Source organism: Helianthus annuus, chromosome 3, assembly GCF_002127325.2.
Source record: "Helianthus annuus cultivar XRQ/B chromosome 3, HanXRQr2.0-SUNRISE, whole genome shotgun sequence".
Taxonomy (NCBI): domain Eukaryota; kingdom Viridiplantae; phylum Streptophyta; class Magnoliopsida; order Asterales; family Asteraceae; genus Helianthus; species Helianthus annuus.
Window position 1 is genome coordinate 44,394,057 of NC_035435.2, and position 23,410 is coordinate 44,417,466.

Sequence of the window (23,410 nt, forward strand, 5' to 3'; positions counted from 1 at the left end):
CGTGTTAGGGGAGTGAAATGGTAGTTACTGTATCACCAGTGGGCTTTAAATGCACCAGCTTTGTTTTTGGATATGTAATGTACTTTGATTTGGGGATGTTGCTTTAAACTTATTGCGGGGTTGGTGTTTTGTTGGGTATGGCATCATCACGATGTCTTTTTGGGGATAGACTATCTATATGAAATCTGATGTTTAGTAACTTGGTAATTCTATACTCTAAAGAATATTGATGTGTTGTTGGATGTGTTAGAATATTATTAATGTAGTTGATGGATGTATTTGATAATGTTTTAGATGAGGTTGTTTTAAATTATATAATGGTACGTGTAACATTATAGAAAATCAGAAAATGCTGCTTCCTGTTTCCAAGGGGACCACTATTTCTAAAAATGTAGTAGGAATATTGGAAATTGGGGAAAGTAGGTGGCAGAAGTATACAAACATAGGGGTTGGTGTCTATAAAACAACTTTATTGGAAAAGGGCCCCTTATGGTCACATCAAAGTCAAGTCACAAAGACCTATATTAAATGTACCCAGGGAAAACCTCTATAAGTAGTGTAATGAAGAACCAAAGTCATATTCTGTAATACTTCACCAGTTCAGTAAACCATAAACTGTTAACGGTTCAAAAGTGTTGTAATGTGATGGACCCTTGTAAAGGTAAGGTCACGGCTACCCAACCAGGCATGGAGAAGCGGAAGCAAAAGGGGAAGGAAGCATGTGAGGGCCGGTACGGGGTGTGCTACGAAAGAAAAGTGTCTCACAAGAAGCGAGAAGACGGGAAAACTGGAGTAGGTTCTGGTGACGATGCTTCAGATAGCGGAACCAAAAATGTAGCTGATGTAGCTGGTGTGTCGCAAGAAACGTCACGCCGTAGGGAACACGTTGTTCCAGAAGCTGAAAAGTTGAAGGGGCTACCAGATGAGTTGGTTAGGTTGCTGACGGATCCAGACCATGAATTATGTGGTTGCCCGTTGTGTCCATACTCACCTGAAACAATCCAGTCCTGGTGTTACCATGACCCATGGGAGAGTGAGCGCAACCCATCTCCTCTGTACTTTCATGATGAGGAATTTGGCACACCATGATGAAAAGCTTGTTAGAGGTGGAGTATAATAAGGGGTAGTTAGTATGTTGAAAGTGGTTGAAGATGTGTTAACCTGATGACCCTATGTTTTAACAAAACGACATACCAATGTCGTTTTGTTGGTATTTTATTATGTTTTTTTTTGGCAATCGGTTGATGTCATTTCTCGGTAGTCGATCAATTGTTTTAGACGCGGGGGTGTAACCTATTGGTAGAATGTGTGGTTAAGTTGCCTAGACGTGAATTTTAATTCTATAACCTGATGTGGTTTAATATATAAGCTGTTGGTGTGGTTAAGACGATTGTTTTGATCCTTTCCAGTTAAAAGAACCAACAATTATGGGGGCTAACATGTGTTAAGCATCTGTTTTTATGCCATGGTAAAAAATAAAAAACAAAAAACAAAAAACACAATCATCAATGCAGATAAAATTAAGATAAGCCCATTAATAGCAAACAGAGGTCCACAAAAAAGTAGGGCTACAAACACAAAAGTGGCCAAGGCCATAGAGTTTCTTAGAATCCTATTTATGATAAATGGGATCAAAATAGTTCCACCTTCTTACACACGTAACAGAGAAGAGCAGGAGGATGTCAAAAGACTGTTACATGTGTGTAAGAAGGCCAAAATGAAGAGAGTCTCCCATTACATAGTACTTTAAAACGACAATAAAGATTTTAATCAGAGGGTGAGGCACCAGTGGCGGTCTGCCTTTGTTGTTCAGCAGCTGCCTTTGCTGCTTTCATTGCAGCCACCTTAACGCAGTTGCGTGAGTCGTGGTCGTCGACGTACAGACCACAACGCTTGCATAAACGAAGCTGCTTTGGACGTTTGGGTGGTTTTGCCTTTGCCTTCTCACCGGGCCCAGAAATGCGAGTATGAGTACCACATCCTTTATTGCGTGCAACTTCTGGATTAGCAACTTCGACTGGAATGTTGATTGGCTGCCCAACTATTTCTTCCATTTCACACTCGTTTGATTCATTTTGAATTGTAGACAATGGTTGCTTGGAAAGCACATTGATCTTGAAATCCCTGAGTTGGTCAACCAATTTTGCCAACGAATCCTCATCGGTTCTGGCCACATCAACGCATTCAGTAACGAGGTCGAGGATTTCATTCCGCATAACAGACGGTGCGTGTGGGTTGACTCCGTATCGGCTGGAAATTGAAAAAACCTGTTTGGGGAGGGCATCTCGACGCCACCTATCGTTTATGTATTGGGGTGGAATCCTTTCAACATTTTTCAATCGATAGACGCAAAAGACATGGCGACACAGATATCCGATACGTGTGAAATTCCTGCATGAGCAACTGGCGGATTGGTCTACAGTGTTATACGTAACCTGTTTTGAACATAGTCAGCAAAAAAAAAGCCCTTTAGATCTAACATATGTTAGAGGATGGGTAATAATGAAATTGCCTAACATGTGTTACCTGATAGACATTTGTGATGTTGTTCCTTTTATCCAAATGAGTGACGTCTATCAAAAGACTGGAATCGCTGGACTCGGTTTGGTTTGTGATGTAGCATAAAAACTTCCCTTTAATTATCTCTTTTTGAACTTGCGCGAAAACAGCGTTTGTGTAAATGGCGAACGCGTGCTGTTCTATCGCTAAATCAGTATTGCCAGTGAACATCGTGGATGAGGTTTTGTACTCCGATACACGTTGCCGATATCGTTGGCTGTCTACCCTATTTTCAAAGCACATCATAATTGTACAAGGGTGTTTGCGCTTGTTGAGTTGACCTTGAAGGCAGCGTTAGAGCTTTCGCAACGTGAAGTGGTCTTCATTAAGCAACACATGGGCAGTTCCCTGAAGTACGCTGGTACCCAAAGATGTTTGATGTTGTACATGTCGTTCAACCAGCTGTGGTCTTGAAGTCCAAATGTTTGTAGGAGGTCATTCCAGCGGGACTCAAACGTTTCAGGTTTGATATAAACATTCCAAACCAACCGGTGAATGCAGGACCGAAGATCAGTGTTATCGAGAACGTCCGCAGAGATCTGAAAAGGTGAATAGTTACTAACACGTGTTAGATTAAAACAGTTTGAAAATACATATAAAAATTCTGTTATGTTGAATAACACATGTTAAGGGCTAACAAATTAAGCTAACCTTGGAGGGTAGTTTTTCCATTATATGCCACATGCATAGACGGTGTCGTGATTCGGTAAAGACCATAGGAACAGCTTGTAGCATGGATGGGTCTTGATCACTCAGCACGAGAGTTGGCTGAGTACCGTGTGCCTTCAAAAAAGCCTTAAGCAACCACACATAGGATTCAATGGACTCGGTTGATATCAAACCCGCCCCAAATGTAACACATTGGAAATGATGATCCACACCCGTGAATGGCACAAAAACCATCTTGTACCTATGAATAAAAAATTGATTTGATGTTAACAAAATGTAAAACTTTTTTTGGGTTAGGGTTGTATACTTGGGGATCAGGCCTAACACATGTTAATGGGGAGGGGGGGGAACTAACCTGTTAGTGCTGTAAGTTGCGTCAAACGCGAGGACATCGCCAAAAGCTTTGTAGTTTAGCTTTGAAATCTCATCAGCCCAGAATACAGAAGACAACTTTCCATTTGATACAGTGTAATCAAAATAGAAGTTGGGTAGGTTGTCAAAGCGCTCACGCAGGCGTTCAAGGAAAACTTGTGCGTCGCGTTCACCAATAAAAATTCGCAACTGGTGGCTAAAGTTTTTAAAATCCACCGGAGTCCCATTGACATTGTGATGCCCTCCTTTTAAAGCTACAAGACATCTATAAGCTCTCATGGGTCCGATACGGTTTAGACTCATATTGTGAATGAATTGTTTGGTGGAGAATGACAGCTTCCGTGATATCTTGCTAAGATCACGGTTGTAACTCTCAACAAGTTCATGATTATGAATATCATTGAAACTCAGAACTGTGTATGAATCATTCGAGATTGAGACTAGTATGCTTGCCTTACAGTCACACCATGTGAAGTTGGTCCTCCGGTGCTTAACAGAAGATTCATCTAGGGTGTCAAAAGTCCTCTTGGGTTGTGGCTTTCCATATTTTGAGCATCGAAGATACTTGTGTGTGGGAATTCCATTCCAGACTTTAGTTTGCCCTTTTTTTACAGAAAACCCTGCTTCAAACGCATAAAGTTCATACATGGAAAGAACATCCGCAAAAGTTGGATAAGATTTCCCACACACTGGTATGAACTTATCAGCGACGTTAGGAATCCAGTAACGGGTTCCCTGAGGGGTATCAAAAACAAAGTATGGATTCGATGGCACTGCATCATAAAACGAAAAAGGTTAGGAATCTGCTATACATGGCATGACAAAAGGTTAGAAATCTGTGATATGAGAATAAAGTGGGCTCCCATGTAATATATACAACCGTCTAACTGGCCGCGTGATGATTCAGCAAACATAGAAGGACCATGAGATGATCCAGAAACAGCACCAGTCATGATCTGCATATGGGAATCTTGGGATGCTACATGTGAACATTATGGAATATGTTTGAACAATGCCATATCTGGGGAAGAAAAAAACAAAACCAGTGTATAGAAAAAACAGACCTTCTTCATTATCCATAACCTCGTCATCATTAAAAGCGCTGTTCATGAAATTGTTGGAGATCACAACATCCGGGGATCTAACAGGGGCTTCAGATGATCGAGAACAATCAATAGGCATATAAGTGTATACAGAAGCTTCGAATGGAACAAGTGAACATGGCCATGCAGTATAGTTTGGATTATTAGATTATAAAGTTGTAAAAGACAAAAAAAAAACAGAACTTCGAGAACAGTTAAGTTACATAAATGGACAAACCTGGAGCATTAAATTCCTCATCATTTTGGAAGTCGCTGCAAAAGAACCGGTTGGGGAAACTATGGACCGGCGACATTAATTCTGAGGTTGGTGGATTTGTCTCCATGGATATTAATGGAGAAATGAACAGGGGAGTAGAAGATGACTATGGTACTTCTGTTGAAGAATATATAAAATGAGAAAGTGTAAAAGAAATATGGGGGTGGGTAAATTGTACAAATGAGTTGATGTGCATTAAATGATCATGTCAATTCAAATGGGGGAAAATATCTTGACTTGCCTAAATTACAAATATAACCTTGAAGCAAAAAGTAACAGGAAGTGTGGGAGGGCTACGTGGCTAAATGATGGCCACAATTATAGTTTGCTAAGTTTTCTAAGAAAATGGGGTTTCTTACTAAGCATTATCCTATATATATATATATATATATATATATATATATGATACTTTAAGACTAGTTAATATATAACTAAAATAGTTAAACGTCAAAATGAAATATAGAGATGAATAATGATGCTAGTCATAATATCATGTACTTTTGTGACTAAAATCACAAATTTAATTACCAGATTACGGAAAGTGTATAAGTATATAATGGTTTTAATATAACAAACCAAAACTAAAGAAAAAAAACAAATTAATATGGTTGTTGAGCCCGGCTTTAACATGGTTAAGTTTCATTTGCAAAATAATCAACATATTAATCCCAACAATGTGTATCAATGTACACAGGAGTTCTACCGTGATTTTTCAACTGATAATACACAATGATTAATTGATTAATCATACTTATCTCCCTAACTTCATAATTCACATAATAAAATTATTTAATGAATAGGAAAATGAAACATTATATAAAATTGTGAGCATCTCATCTAAAATTACGGGTTCAAGATAATAAAACATGATTCCTAAAACACTAATATTATGAATCCATAAATACACATATAAATTCACTTTTCAATAATTAAAGATAAAGTAAATTTAAATTATTTTTTTTATTATGTATCCATACAGGAAGAGAATAATACCAAAAATTTGTAATTTCTTATACGTGTCATGAATTTATGTAATTTGAAGAATGAATGTTTTCTTTAAAAAAATTCTTTAATAAAATCATTTAGTTTAAATAATGAGTTGGATCGATTATTTTATCATGGGTAATGTGATTAGTAACATTTGACGAATATATATATATATATGGAGAAGATTATGTGAGAACCACCTCTTATTGCGAGAACCGCGAGAACCAATGTGAACACAACCAAAAATGTCTAAAAATAGCTAAAAATCACACAAACTTTTTTTTTAATATTTTTTATATAAAAATCGCTACTTTTCGAAGCAAAAAAAAAATTAAAAAAAATACTTTTTTTTGGCCACTAAAAGTAGCGATTTGAGCATAAAAAATATTAAAAAAAATAGATTTTTTTTTATTTTTTTAAGGTTTTTTGGGGTTTAGTTTTTAGCATTTTAGCTTGGGGGGGGGTTAGGTTTTTTTTTTTTTTTTTTTTTGGGGGGGGGGGGTAGGTTTTTTTTTAGGTTTTTTGGGGGTTTTAGTTTTTAGCATTTAGCTTGGGGGGGTTAGTTTTTTTTAGGTTTTTTTAGCTATTTTAGGTTGTGTTCACATTGATTCTCGCAATAAATGGAGTTCTCGCATGAGCCCCTCCCTATATATATATATATAACCACTTGTTTTATGAACAATAGAGGGTAGTATCCATACCTGTTTTTGCAATAAAAAAGGTGCCGGTTGAAAATGAGCAAAGATATGTTAAGCATGTAGTCTGTTGCGTTAGATGTGACTCTTGCAATGCTTACAAGAAACCATGAAAGGGGATCAAATCTTTTGGTGAGAGCATTTTCAGGCTTTGAAGGGGTATGGTCCCAGATCTCGTGTCAGCATCGACCGCGAGTGACCATTACCCTTATCAAAACCCCCACTAGCTAACAACCCACTTGTGCCCATGCGGGAACGCATCGACACAAGGGTTGAATCCAATCTATTTAGTAACAAAGGAGGACTTACATGGAACAGGAGAACGGTAGAGTGATGCGACATAGCATCACATCTGGTGTACGAAAACGGAAGTATTCACAGCGACGCGGCATCGCACCGCGTCCAGTGAACACTTCTATCAATACAGGAAAGCCTTACCTTAGGCATAGAAGAAGATGAACGTAGTGGTACGGCTGACACCGCACCATACGGACATTTTCGTCACGACAAGGGATGCAGGCAAGACGACGATGCGGCTAGCACCGCATCTCGCGTATTCCTTGATCACAAGTAGGAGACGCGGTAACTTCAGAGGTTACCGCACGTAGCGATGCGGCTTGCACCGCATCCTATGTACTCAAGCAAGTGGTACTGACACCACAGTGCAAGTGGCACCAATGACAGTTACCTGTCAGAGCTACGTAAGCAATGGACTGACGTGGCGTAACCTCCATAACCGACGAGCCTGACACACCTGAAAAGGGGCAGCACGTCGTCAGTCCATCCATCATCATCCTCCTCCACTCCTCGGCTATAAATACCAACCCCAAACCAGGTTTGAGGTATCTTCTCACAACTCTCTCACTACTACTACGATCTTACTTTGCTTCCCAAGCAACTACTGATTCTCACGCCGGAGAGTGGTAACAAGGAGCACCCCCACCCCCATCCTCCTTGTTACGAGTCACGGCTTGTTTCCTTGTGCAGGAGATCAACCACCGGTGATCCAGCCAGCGATCCTCGAGAGGAAGGGATTAACCCTTCTTGACGAGACCAGTGAGTTAACCCTGCCCGGTTAACCATTGTTTCATCATTGGCGCCCACCGCTACTCTTAGCATTTTCTAATCCATCCCTTTTCTCCTCTCTCACGATCATGACTGATCACCAAAACAACACTGCGGATAACCAAAATCCTCCAATCCCAAACCCGGTAGGGGTCAATGCCTCGACCTCCCAACCCGGACACATTGGCACGTCCACACAAAGGAGCCCCTCCTTTATGTTCGGACATGACTTATCACAGTTCCCATCTGTGATCCCACCAGGCACGACCATTCATGCCTGGTACGAGCAGCAGGCAGCTACGCTGACTGCAGCATACAATCGCGCTTGTACTGAAGCGAATATACGAGCTGGGCTTCCCCCAGCACCGCACACCCCTTTTGAGCGTATTTTACAATACGACGGCAGGATCCATTCACGCCCGGCTTCAAGAAGCCGGCGTGAAGAAAGGGGATCGTCTTACTGTTCGGTCCACACCCTCAACGAGGATGATTCCTCATACGGGTCCCACACTAGAGGACCGGTACACACCCGCCTTGGCCCCCATGGCGAGGACAGGAGGCGATCAACCTCCAGACGCGGCCCCGGCATTCAGAGCCGATTGGGCCCACAACCATACACCGAAGGGTACGGTCATACCGACCCTGACGACCATAGCTACCGCGGTGACTCGCATGACACCAGTAGCAGACCGGGAGGACGCAACTATGTTCCTCCCAGTCACCCCGCAACACATACCTTAGGGCGGCAAAGCGCCCTGCAAACGAACCATACAGGCCAAAGGCAGCGGCCGAAAATTCCAAGTTCGGCACGCGGATTGCCAACGCCCATGTCACCACGACAAAGTTCCCATTCAACGTTGGGAAATACAATGGTTCGACCGACCCGGACGACCACATGAACGTCTTCATGGGCGCGGGCATCAACGGCCAGTGGGATGAACCCACTTGGTGCAATTTTTTCCCCCAGACCCTTACGGGCCTGGCCAGGGCATGGTTCGATTCTTTGCCAGTGGGATCACTGGATTCATTCGAGGACTTGCGTACCAAGTTCCTCACACATTTTTGCCAGCAGCGACGCCACGAACGAGATTCGTGTGACGTCATGAATATCTGGCGAAGGAACGACGAATCGCTCGAAGCATTCGTCGTCCGTTATAATAAAGAGTGCCTGGAGATAGGTGACGTGGCAGACCAAATGGCACGAAACCACTTCATCCGGGCCGTCAAAGACAGGGAGATGATCATGACCATCTCTGGCAAGGAGGGCTTGCCCAAAAAATGGGAAGATGTCATGACTGCGGTCAAGAAATACGCCCAGACACAGCGGTCACTCGAACCGCATGTGGCAAAGGCAAAACCCCAAGCCGAAACATCCCAACAAGGGTCCAAGCGTAACAATAAACGCAACCGGGACGTTGGAAATCGCGATATTTCCAAACCATACTTCCCGCAAACCAACACGTTCGACCCAAAGAACTACAACCCCGCCCGAGACAATCGGGCGTCCAAGAAAGAATCTCGGGACCGCAACTGGACCGAGATCACCATGTCGCCAAGTGAGGTCCTCCTTGCGGACCCACAGTTCTTGCGACCGGCCCAACCAATGAAGTCCAAGAAAAATCAGGACCTCACACTCTACTGTGAGTACCACAAGGACTCGGGCCACACCACCAACAGCTGCATCAGTCTCCGACTGGAGATTGAGCGCGCCTTAAAGGAGGGGAAACTGCAACATCTTTTGCCAGGTGGGCAAAAACCCACCAAGCGCATTACCCCTCACGGCGAAGGTACTTCCTCCGGGAAGCGAACCATGCACGTGGCTTCCACCCACATGATCCACGGAGGCAAGGGCAGGCCGCGGAAAGCGGCAAGAAGGCCGGAATGTGACTGGAAGGACGAGCAAGTCGTCTTTCCAAAAGTCCGAGGCGGACCGCGCGATAGGCGCGCCGTCGTCATTTCAGGCCAACTGGCACACTACTGCACCGAACGTCTATTCATCGACCCGGGCAGTACATCTGATATAATCTACGAACAATGCTTCAACCAGTTCGACCAGGAGGACAAAGATCGGTTGCAAGCAGTAGATTACCCATTAACCGGGTTCGCAGGGGAAACTGTCTTTCCCCTAGGCCAGATTACTTTTCCTGTGCGTCTTTCCAGCGGAAACCGCACAAGGACAGAAGAGGTAAACTTCATGGTTTTACCTCACACCTCCAGATATGACGTACTCCTCGGGAGAGAATCCCAAGGAGATTTCAATATGATTACGTCGGTCCCCCACTCTGCGGTTGGTTTCCCAACCGAATCGGGGGTCGCGATAATCTATGCCCGCAGGGACGTCATGATGTCGGACGAAGCACGTCCGACCAAGGTCGCAAGGCCCACCCCCAATGACCAGCCAGAAAAATGGGTTCTCAACGCGAGATACCCAGAACAAAAGGTCACATTGGGTCACGCCTTGTCCCCGACCACCAAAGCGCAACTGAAGCAGCTCCTCTTCAGGAACCAAGACATCTTCGCGTGGACACCCGCAGACATGACCGGGGTCCCACGTGATATTGCGCAACATCACTTGAATACCATGCCAGGTATCAAGCCAGTGATCCAAGGCCAACGCCACCTTGGGTCAGCTAAAAACCAGGCGATGCAAGAGCAGATCGAAGAACTGCTCTCCGCAGGCATCCTGCGGGAAGTTAAATACCAGACTTGGTTGTCCAACCCAGTCATGGTAGAAAAACCATCCGGGGGCTGGCGCATGTGCGTCGATTACAAAGACCTTAACAAAGCTTGCCCCAAGGATTGTTACGCACTTCCAGAAATCGACGAAAAAGTCGATAATCTCGCACCATTCAGGTGGAAGTGTTTCCTCGATTGCTACAAAGGATACCATCAAGTACAAATGGCAATCGAGGATGAAGACAAAACGGCATTCCGGACTCCCACCGGAAATTACTGCTATACAAAAATGCCGTTTGGGTTGCGCAACGCGGGCTCAACCTACCAAAAGTTGATGAACGACACTTTCCGCGGCCAAATAAGCAAAAGTGTCGAGATCTACATGGACGACCTGGTCGTTATGAGCATGGAAGAAGATACCATGCTCACAGATATCGAAAGAACATTCCAAACTCTGCGAAGCGTTAACATAAAGCTCAATCCAGGGAAATGCTCGTTTGGAATGGAAGAAGGCAAATTCCTTGGGTTCATCGTGACTAAAGATGGATTCAAGGTAAACCCGGAGAAGGTCCAGGCGATCGAGCGCATGCCATCGCCTTCATCGATGAAGGATATGCAACGGCTAGCCGGCAGGCTAGCGGCACTTAACAGATTCTTAGCCAACCACGCAGCTAAGTCTTATCCGTTCATCAAGACCCTGCGGAGCTGTTCAAAGAAAGAACAATTCCAGTGGACCGCAGAGGCTGAACAGGCCTTCCGGGAAATGAAGGAGTGTTTGATACAACTCCCAACTTTAACCGCACCACGCAAGGATGAGCCACTCATACTATACCTATCCGCCGCGGACAACGCGGTGGGTGCGGTACTAATCGTGGAGCGAAAGGGGGTTCAAACACCCATCTACTACATCAGCAAGATGCTCAACGACCCAGAGACGAGGTACTCGATAATGGAGAAATTGGTGCTAGCATTAGTGCACGCTTCAAGACGGTTGCGACACTACTTCGTAAACCACGTCATCACGGTGCTAACCAATTACAGGATCGGCCCGATCCTCTCCAAACCCGACATCTCTGGGCGATTAGCGAAATGGGCCATCGAGCTGGGCGCGCACACGATACATTATAAACCGCGCCCCGCGATTAAAGGCCAGATCTTAGCTGATTTCGCCGCCGAAGTACCGGTGAATCGCATCCAAGAATGCGAAGAAGCACAAACTCCTGCACCAACGCCACCCTCCTCAGAAACATGGGCACTCTTCACAGATGTTGCCTCCAACGACGAAGGGGCGGGTGCAGGTCTGCGACTCGTCAGCCCTGACGGCCAAGAACTTACATATGCAATCCGCCTCGAATTCAAAAGCACAAACAACGAGGCAGAATATGAGGCTCTGTTAGCGGGGCTACGTTTAGCAGTCAAAATCGGCGTGCAACATCTGGAAGCCCACGTCGACTCTTTGTTAGTTGCAGGCCAAGTACGCGGCGACTATGCCGCAAAGGGGGATATCATGATCCTCTACCTCGAACAAGTCCTGCAACTAAAATCCAAATTCGCTTCATTCAATATTCGCCATATTAATCGAAGCGAAAACAAGTCCGCAGATGCACTATCAAAACTTGCATCTACCAGCTTCCAACACTTAGCAAAGGAGATACGCATCGAAATCCTGCAAAATCCTTCGGTACCCCTGCGCCAAGTCAACGTCATCCAATACGGTTCAACATCATGGATGACACCTATTATCGCATATCTACAATCCGGTGTGACTCCCGAAAGCAAATCAGAAGCACGCAAACTACAATACAAAGCGTGCCATTATCAGATGGGAGACGGTATCTTATACCGCAAATCATACCTCGGGCCACTACTACGATGCGTCAACCCCCAGGATGCCACATACCTCATTCGAGAGATACACGAGGGCATATGTGGCATACACGCTGGACCACGCATGGTAGTGGCCAAAATCATGAATGCCGGGTATTACTGGCCCGGCATGCACCTGGATGCCGTCAAAGAGTTGCGCAAGTGCATCGACTGTCAACGTCATGCTCCAAAAACCTTGCGGCCAAAAAACAACTTAGTCCCCGTCACAACCGCATGGCCCTTCCAGAAATGGGCAATTGACGTTGTGGGACCTTTCCCTGACGCTCCAGGTGCGGTTAAATTTATCATAGTGGCGGTTGATTACTTCACCAAATGGGTAGAAGCAAAACCACTCGCCTCAACCACTGCTATGATAACCAGAAAGTTCATTTGGGAACACATCATCTGCCGTTTCGGATTACCAATGTGCATTGTCACCGATAACGGCACCAACTTCGCTGCCGACGAATTTCAAAAATGGATAGAAGAACTACACATTGAGCACATATTCTCCTCAGTCGCACACCCGCAAGGGAACGGCCAAGTCGAGAGTATCAATAAAAGCCTAGTCGAAGGGATCAAGGCACGGTTGGGAACGGCTAGGCGTGGCTGGGTCGATGAACTCCCAAGTATCTTATGGGCTCACCGCACAAGCCCAAAAACAAGCAATGGGGAAACACCCTTCAGCCTAGTCTACGGTTCAGAAGCGGTGATTCCCGCAGAAGTAGGTCTCCCCTCTCCTAGAATGTTGGCTATTGAAAAACTAGACAACAACATGGAACGCAGGATCGATTTGGACCTCTTGGAAGAAAGGCGCGAAAACGCTGCCATCAACGAGGCCAAATATAAATCCAAACTTGAAAAGTACTACAACGCGCGCGTCCGCGTTTGTACTTTCACCCCAGGAGACTACGTCCTACGCGACAATGAGGCATCTAATGCCGAGCGCCCAGGCAAACTCGCCCCCAAGTGGGAAGGACCCTACCTCATCAACGAGGTCTTAGGGAAAGGCGCGTACAGATTGCAAACACTAGAAGGCGAACCTATCGCACGCACATGGAATGCACAACAGCTTCGACGCTGTTATATGTAAGCCATGTTCTTACATTTCTCTATGTAACCTATTGGGCCGTAGGCCATTTGCAAATAAATAAATAAGCAATTTTCTACATTATTGTTTGTTATTACTATTACAAATGCGTGTTCCACTTTGCGGTATCCCAAAAACAGATTGGCAAAATCTTCATTCGTGATACCCATACAAAGTGGTAACCACACACAAATATTGTAATAGGCCAGCAAAAGGCAAAAAGACTTGCATGTTTTATCCGGCCGGATACACAAGTTTTTGTTAAACACTTAACACAATTCCTGAGCCCAAAAAGGCAAACAATGGAATTGACGCGGACTCATACGACAAAGGTATGGAGTACACTCGACCCCATTCACAAATGGGTAGAGTTCCGGTAATATAAGCTTTTACAAAGCTTAAGCAATTCTAAAACCCTCACACGGTAAATAACAGAATTGATGCATACCCATACAACAAAAGTATGGAGTATACTTGACCCCGTTCATAAATGGGTAAAGTTATGCATACATACGTTCAGACATGCAAGAATTAAAAACACTTGTACAAAATGAACAAAGAAACTTTATATTCAAAAAATTCAAGTGTCCACAGGATGCTTAGTGAATTTACATAAAGTTCCTATGCTATACAAGAGGAATACAAAAAGGAGGCACACTCGCCAACCTAAACCCTATTTTGTACCGCTGGTCCCCGCATCTTCTCCGGCACCACCAGCGGGTTCTTCCTCTTCCACATCAGGATAAAGCATCCGCAAGCGGTCAACATAGTCCGCAACCTCCAAACACTCGTCCAGCTCCCCTACACAGGCAAGGGGCGTATCATAAAAGGAGGCTACGGCCGCTTTCAGACGACCTTCGGTATCCACATCACGGAACCCGGATGCCTGATCAGTATAACCGCCTGCGGATAATACATTGATATGCCCAATGCAGCGGTTATAACCAGCCTTGAAGCCAGCATCGCGTGCACGCTCCTTAACCAGGTCCAAACCAGATGAGGTCTCAGGGGCATTCATTATAGCCTCGACAATCTGCAATAAAAGGATCGTAAGTCTTGAAATACTAATCCAAGCCAATGTAAAGGCAAAGGATACTTACACGCGCGATGCCGTGAGTCCGCAGCCACTCACGGTCAGCTTCCAGCTGGTTAAAAGAGGACACCAAGGCATCCTTAGCCTCAGCAGCAGCGTCCGCCCGGTTCTCCGCAGCAGACACGCGGGCAGTAAGGTCCGTAACCGCGACCTCCCGGACCTGAACCTCAGCCTGTTACAAAAACAGCAAACAGTTCACTCGATAAATATGTTCAAAACAATAAAGGACGAAAGCAACAAAGTTAAAGAAACGTACATGCAGGCTTTCAACAACTTTGCCTAAACGAATGCGCTCCGCATTCGCCTCTTCAAGAGCCTTAGAAGCACGGCTCTCCTTCTCTGCGGCCTCTTCAAGGGCCTTTGAGGCACGAGCCCCGGCTTCTTTGGCCTCTCCAAGCGCCTTCAGGGCATCGGCCTTCGCCTGCAATGCCTTAACAGAAATGGCCTCAGCCGCAGCTTTCTCGCTGCCCAAGGCAACATTTGCCGCCTTGACATTCGCCAACTCCTGCCGAGTATGAAACAGAACGTTATTCTGCTTAGCCCAAGATTCATTCCATTTCTTGCGCTCATTGGACAACTTTTCGTTCCAACTCTTGCGCTCATCAGCAAGGAGTTTAGCAAGGGTACGCACCTGTTTCAGCTGGGCAGTGGCAGCCCACTCAGCAGTCTGCTTCTGCTTCTCAAAAGCAGCTTTGTCTTTCTCCAGCTGCTCCGCACCCGCACGGGCAGCCTGGACCAGCTTTTCCGCTTCTGCCCGCATACGAGCAGCATCTTCCTCGCGCCGACCCAGCACTTTATAGTCTTCCAAAATGGCATTCGCCACAATGGAAGTCCCTACCAACATTGTTGAGAGCTGGTTTATACGCAACTCTCGAGGTGCGGCACGGGCGCGATCAACTTCAAAGGGGGTCCCCAGACCACCCAAAATCTCCTTACAGGCCGCAGGATCATTCGAAATATCATCCCCCTGCATAACAGTCCAGGGGGGTCGGTGATACACCATACTGCGACCCGGGGAATAAGTGCGGTAGTAATACTCCAATTCAGACTCCCCAGGCTGAATTGGAGGCCCGTCATACCCCGCACCACCGGCAGACGAGCTGGTACCCTTATCAACCGAAGACTTCTGCGGCCCAGCATCATGCTGCCGCGCTTCAGCGCCAGTTTTTTGCGGTTCAGCATCAGAATGTTGCTTCCCAGTAGCAGTGAACCGCACACTCAAATCGTCTCCCTCATTGGGAGAGATCAGATTGTTGGACGAGTCGACCGTATCAAATATCTGGGCCGCAGCATTCTCTGCGGTACCCTCCTTCTGCACGGTTGACTCAGGTACCACCTTGACGTGAGGTGTCGACGGCACCTCCGTTGCACCCGCACCCGTGGCACGCGGGGGGGACTCCGGAGCACCGAAGATAGAAAAATCTTCATCTTGAGGCTCTGCAAAAAAGTCAAATAGCTATCAAAACTAGTTACACAACAGTTAAGACTAGATAGCCTACACTTACCAACGACAACCGCAGGTTTTTTCTGCGTCGGAGCAGACCTTTTGGTTACTAGTCTCCGACGTTTGGTTTCAACACCACCAGCAGCTTTCTGCTCTGGCCTCCTCTTCTCACCAATCACAGGGGGACCCGCAGCTGTCCCTCCCGCAGCCGCCTCTTCTGCCTGCTTCTTCGCAGCACCAGAACGTGACTCCGCGGCTGTACCCAAACCCTCAAGGGTATCAGATACTATCACATAATCCTTGTGTCGACGAAAAGAGGAATGAGAGATACCTGCTGCCTGCGGCACCAGATGAGGCACAGTAGTGACCTCCTTTATCTTCTTTTGGCGAAAGCGCACGCGCTTCACAGTTTGCCTCTTTGGCACACCTTTCGCTTCAGGGTCCCCCAAGGCCCCAAGATCACCTGCATGGAATCAATACGTCAATAAACCAACATTATCAACACAAGTGACAAAGCTTGGATATTATACCTTTGCCTGACGGCAACTCAACTGCCAGTGCAGCCTCAGTAGGCACCCGGAAGTTACTACGGATGATAGTATTGTGATCCTCTTCACCATCCGCACAAACCACGGTCTCAACCGTACCCAGGAAATCCGGGGCAAACATCCTCCATGCAGGAGCATTTTCTGATAGCAAACACAAATATCAGTAACGCACACAAAAATAAGGAACGTAAACAGATAAAAAGTACGTACCACCGCTCTTCTCCCGCACCACGGGTTTCGAGTTCTTGCTCCTCCTCAGCATCATACGCAACAGCCATAGTTGCGTATTGGTCAGCTTCACGGTCTCAATGGTCTGCAACTGAGGAAACCATTCCACTGACTTCGAGCTAGGGACCGCAATGGTCTCCGCGATGATCGTCTCGGTCACATTCCGAAACGTCATATCTGCAACAATGGCAGCAGCTTTGATGTAGAAGAATTTCTTCTTCCACATCGTCATCCCCTTGGGGGGAGTCATCAGCTTGGGGGTACCGTCTCGTTGACGGAAAGAAAAGAACCCCATGGACACTGTCATCTGATAGAACCGTCGGAAATCTCCGACGGTAGGCTCTATACCAAGAGCACGGAAGGTGAACTCAAAATTTCGAATCCGAATCATACCAAACGGACTCACTTGAGAAATGTGGACCTTGTACCACTCCAAGACATCCACGACAAACACCGTCAACGGTAACCGGAGATTACAGTCACCAAAAAAGTCGGCCCACATGGTCACATAACCGGCCGGAGCGTCGGCACCAGTATCACCCTCCGATGGATATTGAGCCCCATATTCAGGGGGCATTTGGACAGTAAGCATAAGATTGTCAAAAGACTTTTTGGTCCACCTTAACGCCGGTAAACCAACACCGGCAGCCCCCTCGTCTTCTTCTTCAGCCATTACCGGCTGTTCAGGGTTTTCACCCTCCACATTGTGTGGATTCGATGGTTCAGCCATCAGAAATATTCAAGAAACAAAAGATGGTCAACGGAAACACCAGCAACCTCACCGGAATTTCAGAAAAAATAGTCGGAGAAGACAGATAACAGTTTCTCTCTCAAAACGGCAAATTTTTTGAATTTTCGAACAAGTGAGGGGAAACCACGAACGGTTTCCCCTTATATACCCATCGCAATTAATGCGGAGGGAGAAAACAAATGATCACGTTCAAAAAGAGCGAATCATAGGACACCACGTGTCGAGCGCCGTTTCCGCTGACGGTTATCACGCGCGCGTGGCCGCCCACGCGCCTGACACAAGAGACGTTTACACTCTTCGCTACAGTGCATTTAATGCCTCGGGCAGTGCAAACGTCCTTTCATTTCAGCACATGCCAGGAAGATCTCACCAACTTCCACCAACTCACATGTGCGTCCAGCCACGTATGCAACAAAAAGCGACTACATTATCCAATTATAAGCGGCATGCGGTTTCTCTGGTATACCGCACCATAACCCATACCGCATGTCGTTTTTTAACATACCCCTAAAAATAGGTAAAAACATATATCTCTACACTATAAGGGGGTATAATACCTATCCGCACTACCCACGAGCACACGTGGAATATGCGGCCTTGCCACACACGCGCCCGTTCAGGTGTGTCAGATGCTCAGAACCAGCGCTGGCCGTTGGACTGAACCGCATCTCAGACACAGGGGAACTGCATTGCCTTCATTCTCTTCAAGCTTCAAATCCCTCCTGCCCGGTTCACAACCGCAGAGGGTACATGAACACCTTCTTTAACGAAAGGAAGGAAGGGTATGCACGCGAACGCACATCAGCAACCCTGTCTCCTGAACCTTCAAGAGATACATCCGACCCACACCCACTTCGAGCAAATGTGGTAATACAAAACCACAGACACTCACGAGGAGCTACGGACATAACCATAGCTTCCGCAGAGTGGTTGCTACGGAAGAGCCAAGCTCACTCCACATCACCGAACAATGCTACTGCATGGCAAACTCGGTATTGGAGCGGGAAGGTAAGTGGCTCCAAAACGAACGCAGAACAGCACTCTAAATAAACTCTCGTCGAACAACAAGCGTCCGAACAGCGGTAACAAGTCTGCTTATGACTTTGTTAACCCGATTATGGGCCGCATAGAATAAACAATGGTGGGCATACCCTTGCCTATGACCATGTTTATTTACCCATAGTATGAATATACATTGTTCGACCAAACATGGCCAACAATGACGCAACGAGGTAACCGCAAAGAACATGCGGTTACTAGAGAGCTATGACGATAAACACGAACACCCCACAAAAAAGGGATCGTCGTCTCATAACTCCATGCTGAACATAGAGCTCGAGCAAAGCACTTGCAAGCATCAACAACTTTTGATCCCAGTCTCAAAGATTGGTCCAAAAGTTTTCTTTTCTTCTTCATGCACCAATTCAACAATTGGTATGAAGAAAAGCCCACCTTTAAAGGATGGGAAACCTCCACATAGCTTCGAAACACCATCTCAGAGGTTGGTTCGAAGTTTGTGCAGCATTACTAACAAGGTCTCCAAGAGACCTTCGGCACAACAACAGGTGGCAGACCACCTGGTGACATAAATCGGCTGAGAATCTCGCATCAGACAAGATTCCTTCACCGATACGAAAGAGGCATCAGATGACCCTTCCGGACCTCCAGCTTCATTTACATACAGAAAAGACCACACATGGTCTAGGATCTTCTCCAGACTCCAAACTACCTTCCAAACACCATAGTCCAGTACTCCTCCCACATACACCTTGTATGTGGCAGCAACACTAGACTGGGGGGACTTGAAGGGGTATGGTCCCAGATCTCGCGTCAGCATCGACCGCGAGTGACCATTACCCTTATCAAAACCCCCACTAGCTAACAACCCACTTGTGCCCATGCGGGAACGCATCGACACAAGGGTTGAATCCAATCTATCTAGTAACAAAGGAGGACTTACATGGAACAGGAGAACGGTAGAGTGATGCGACATAGCATCACATCTGGTGTACGAAAACGGAAGTATTCACAGCGACGCGGCATCGCACCGCGTCCAGTGAACACTTCTATCAATACAGGAAAGCCTTACCTTAGGCATAGAAGAAGATGAACGTAGTGGTACGGCTGACACCGCACCATACGGACATTTTCGTCACGACAAGGGATGCAGGCAAGACGACGATGCGGCTAGCACCGCATCTCGCGTATTCCTTGATCACAAGTAGGAGACGCGGTAACTTCAGAGGTTACCGCACGTAGCGATGCGGCTTGCACCGCATCCTATGTACTCAAGCAAGTGGTACTGACACCACAGTGCAAGTGGCACCAATGACAGTTACCTGTCAGAGCTACGTAAGCAATGGACTGACGTGGCGTAACCTCCATAACCGACGAGCCTGACACACCTGAAAAGGGGCAGCACGTCGTCAGTCCATCCATCATCATCCTCCTCCACTCCTCGGCTATAAATACCAACCCCAAACCAGGTTTGAGGTATCTTCTCACAACTCTCTCACTACTACTACGATCTTACTTTGCTTCCCAAGCAACTACTGATTCTCACGCCGGAGAGTGGTAACAAGGAGCACCCCCACCCCATCCTCCTTGTTACGAGTCACGGCTTGTTTCCTTGTGCAGGAGATCAACCACCGGTGATCCAGCCAGCGATCCTCGAGAGGAAGGGATTAACCCTTCTTGACGAGACCAGTGAGTTAACCCTGCTCGGTTAACCATTGTTTCATCAGGCTTATAACGTGTTGTGAAACTAGCCTATTAGCAAAAGAATAAGAGAGTATAATAGGGAGAAAGAAATTGATATTATTGATTGAGTTGTATATATTACAAGAGATACAAGAGACTATATATAATAGAGAAAAACTTGTGGAATAAGTCTAATCAATTTTAGGTAATAACCACATTAATAATAAATATATTCATAACGTAAAGTTATTTATCAGACAGGTAAATTATTATTGAAAGTTATTTATATTTATCAGGCAGGTAAATTATTATTTAATAAAAAATTTGAAATCATTGCCCTCTTCTTCTCACCATTTATACTCTTAATTAAAAACATTTTTATGCATAATTGAGTTATATCTCATGCTTTGAATTTTTTTTTTTAAAAATTGATTTTTTTTTTGTTTTACCCCAAAATTTTACATTATTTGCAATTCAACCTCACAATTTTTACTTTCAACGTTGGTTTTTTATACTTTTCATCTTTTGCAAATTTCGGTATTACAATTCGTTCTAAATTTTAAGAGTTAACAGGCGTAACATGCATGTATGATTCAACGTTTTTACGTTTTGCTTTATGTTTTGTTCAAAATTTGCGAGTTAATACGGCGCAATGTGCATGTGTGGTTCAATGTTTTTACGTCTATTTTTCCCGTTTGACAGGTTCGTTGAAACGTACGGGTCCTAGATCAACTCAGTGTTGGTGGTCGCTAGCGGTGGTGTAACATTGGTACTATTTGACACGGTTTTACGCCCCACCGCAAAACAAGAGGCTTAATTCTAGTTGATGGATTAATTAGTAATAAGTTTAATAATTGTAGGAGTTAATTACTGTTTTTGTCCCTGTGGTTTGTCAAAAATTACTATTTCAGTCCATTACTTTAAAAATTGCGATTTCAGTCCCTATGGTTTCACTTTCGTAACCATTTCAGGCCCTGTGGTTTCACTTTCGTAACCATTTCAATCCATTTATTCTGCAAGTACAGGGACTGAAATGGTTACGAGGTGGACTGAAATGGTTACGAAAGTGAAACCACAGGGACTGAAATCGCAATTTTTAAACTAATGGACTGAAATAGTGATTTTTGACAAACCACAGGGACGAAAACAGTAATTAACTCTAATTGTAATTTACCGTCTATGAATTTAACATAAAACCAAATTTAAATAGAGTTATAAAAACAACATGAGCACTTATACGTAGTACTAAGAAGATCCAACTCTTTATTTATTTAGAACAGATAACACAACTACCCTCTAATCCGAGTCCTAAATCTAAACATTTGTCCACTATAAAACTACAACTCTCAATCACTTGGGAAAAAAAACACAATTAATCCGAATCCTAAATCCACACATTTATCCAAGCCCTTTGGTGACCAGATCTAATAAGACAATATGTACACAAATTTATCTAGCTTGGGCACTTACTTAAAATTAACCCAGTGTTGAACACCCCTCTATCCCATTAAGTCAAACATGGTTCACCAAGATATACAATCTTGATACCACTAGGCTACAAATCTTTGGTTACCAGATCTAACAAGTAAAACAATATGTAAATAATTTATAAAGTTTGGGCTGCCATTTATATGTACCTTTATTCAGCACAACTGAAAAATGAAGCGGCTTTGAAAGAATCCCAGCTCAGATCGTTGGCTCTACAAGAAAGATTAAACGGCCTTTATAAACGCACTGCATCTTGTCCGCCTATCTTCTGCATGGATCAATCCCGTGCTTGAAGGAAAGTCTATTCAGAATCCAAGTAAAAAGCCTAGAATTACTATTCCAGACCACGGGAATCATCCTTGTGGTCTGAGCTCGCAATTTCTATCCATATTTTTGCGAATGGGTTAGGTTGGTTGGGTCATTTTATTTGAAATATCTTGGTAATATTTGTAATCATATTTAACAAACCATATATGTCTCTTATTTGTACTTTGCAGAGACTGATGATCCGCTCCCAAGCCAGAAACTGGATTCCTGTATAGATATCGAGAAACTTGAAAATGAGTTTGTTTTAACTTCAGCCGAATATTTGCTCTCGCTGGAAAATGTTAGATGGACACTTGAAGGTATCACCTTGAAAATGTATTCTAAAATTCATAATTTTCATTTGGAGATGCTCTATGCTAATATATTAGATATGGAAAAATGCAATGTTTTAAAAACCGGTTTATACCGGCCGGTTGAACCGGTTAAACCGGATACCGGAAGCTTGACCGGCACAAATCATACCGGTAAACTAAGAGAACTGTTGGGTTTCCGTGGTGATCGGTCAAAACTTTACGAGTAAACCTCAATTTTCGTCCCTGTGGTTTGCTGATTTTAACACTTTCAGTCCAATAGTTTATAAATTACATTTATCATCCATTAGTTTGCTGATTTTAATAGTTTCAGTCCACACTAGTGTTAAATTTTAACAGTTTCAGTCCACACCAGTGTTAGTGGTGTGGACTGAAACTGTTAAAATCAGGAAACTAATGGACTAAAACTGTTAAAATCAGCAAACTAATGGATGATAAATGCAATGTTTAAACTATTGGACTGGAAGTGTTAAAATTAGCAAACTACAGGGACGAAAATTGAAGTTTACTCAAACTTTATTTATCAAAAAAACGGTTCAATAAATAATAGTTAGTTAATTAAGCGAGTTAATTAATAAAACGCAGCGGAAATATAAACTAATGATCATCAAAACGAAACCCGACAGGATCCGGTTACATGCAAATACGAGCACAGTAAAAAAAATTTAACTGCCGATGAGAAAGATATACCTCGGTTAATGACTAACCGGTCGAGACACCGAGGTTCAACGAACAAGTGCTAGTAAATGAACCAACGAAACGCGACGAATAATGTGGCGCCAAGCGGCGGCAGGGCAGAGGCAGGATGGCGGAGACGGGGCGGCGACGGCGGCCCGCGCGGTTGGCTTGGTGGCCGGTTGTATAGGTGGGTGTTGTTGAGAGCATTTTTATGTGTTGTAACCGTCGGAGAGCATCATCCAAACTCGAGTCAATGACCTTCATGTTGTCGACCAGGTCTTCGTCTTCTACTCTTTTTCCAACTCCAAACTTCATTTCTTCGTCCCAAATCCTCAATGTTAGTGTTCCATCATTCATATCTACCACTGCTTGGGCCGTAGCTAGGAATGGCCTCCCTAGGATGAGTGGTACTTTGGCATCTTCATCCATATCTAGTATGACAAAGTCGGCTGGAAAGACAAATTCGCCGACTTTGACCAATAGATTTTCAGCAACGCCTTGTGG

General features: G+C 44.8%; 2 protein-coding genes across 2 annotated transcripts; both read right to left on the minus strand.

Annotated features, from left to right (window-relative positions):
• Positions 1-1,766: 1,766 nt before the first annotated feature.
• LOC110931543 (protein FAR1-RELATED SEQUENCE 4-like) lies at positions 1,767-2,730 on the minus strand. The gene is made up of 2 exons (XM_022174929.2): positions 2,527-2,730; positions 1,767-2,435 (listed from the first exon to the last, which is right to left on the minus strand). Exons 1-2 carry the CDS (start codon positions 2,728-2,730, stop codon positions 1,767-1,769), a joined length of 873 nt encoding a protein of 290 aa, XP_022030621.2.
• LOC118479400 lies at positions 2,527-16,855 on the minus strand. Its single transcript, XM_035988016.1, has 10 exons — positions 16,634-16,855; positions 16,406-16,564; positions 15,511-15,868; positions 15,296-15,398; positions 14,801-14,936; positions 4,665-4,751; positions 4,478-4,579; positions 3,584-4,373; positions 3,211-3,469; positions 2,527-3,098 (listed from the first exon to the last, which is right to left on the minus strand). Exons 1-10 carry the CDS (start codon positions 16,824-16,826, stop codon positions 2,802-2,804), a joined length of 2,484 nt encoding a protein of 827 aa, XP_035843909.1. The 5' UTR covers positions 16,827-16,855; the 3' UTR covers positions 2,527-2,801.
• Between the last annotated feature and the right edge of the window lie 6,555 nt (positions 16,856-23,410).

Bases quoted from the DNA above. Each gene is read 5' to 3' on its own strand.
- LOC110931543 (XM_022174929.2), bottom strand. From the start codon at position 2,730: ATGTTCACTGGCAATACTGATTTAGCGATAGAACAGCACGCGTTCGCC. The intron at 2,436-2,526 runs GTAACACATGTT...TGTTCAAAACAG, and splicing joins ACATCACAAATGTCTATCAG to GTTACGTATAACACTGTAGA.
- LOC118479400 (XM_035988016.1), bottom strand. From the start codon at position 16,826: ATGACGTTTCGGAATGTGACCGAGACGATCATCGCGGAGACCATTGCG. The intron at 16,565-16,633 runs GTACGTACTTTT...GTTTGCTATCAG, and splicing joins GGTGCGGGAGAAGAGCGGTG to AAAATGCTCCTGCATGGAGG. The intron at 15,399-15,510 runs GTATGACGGGCC...ACTGTTATGCAG, and splicing joins TCGTCTGCCGGTGGTGCGGG to GGGGATGATATTTCGAATGA.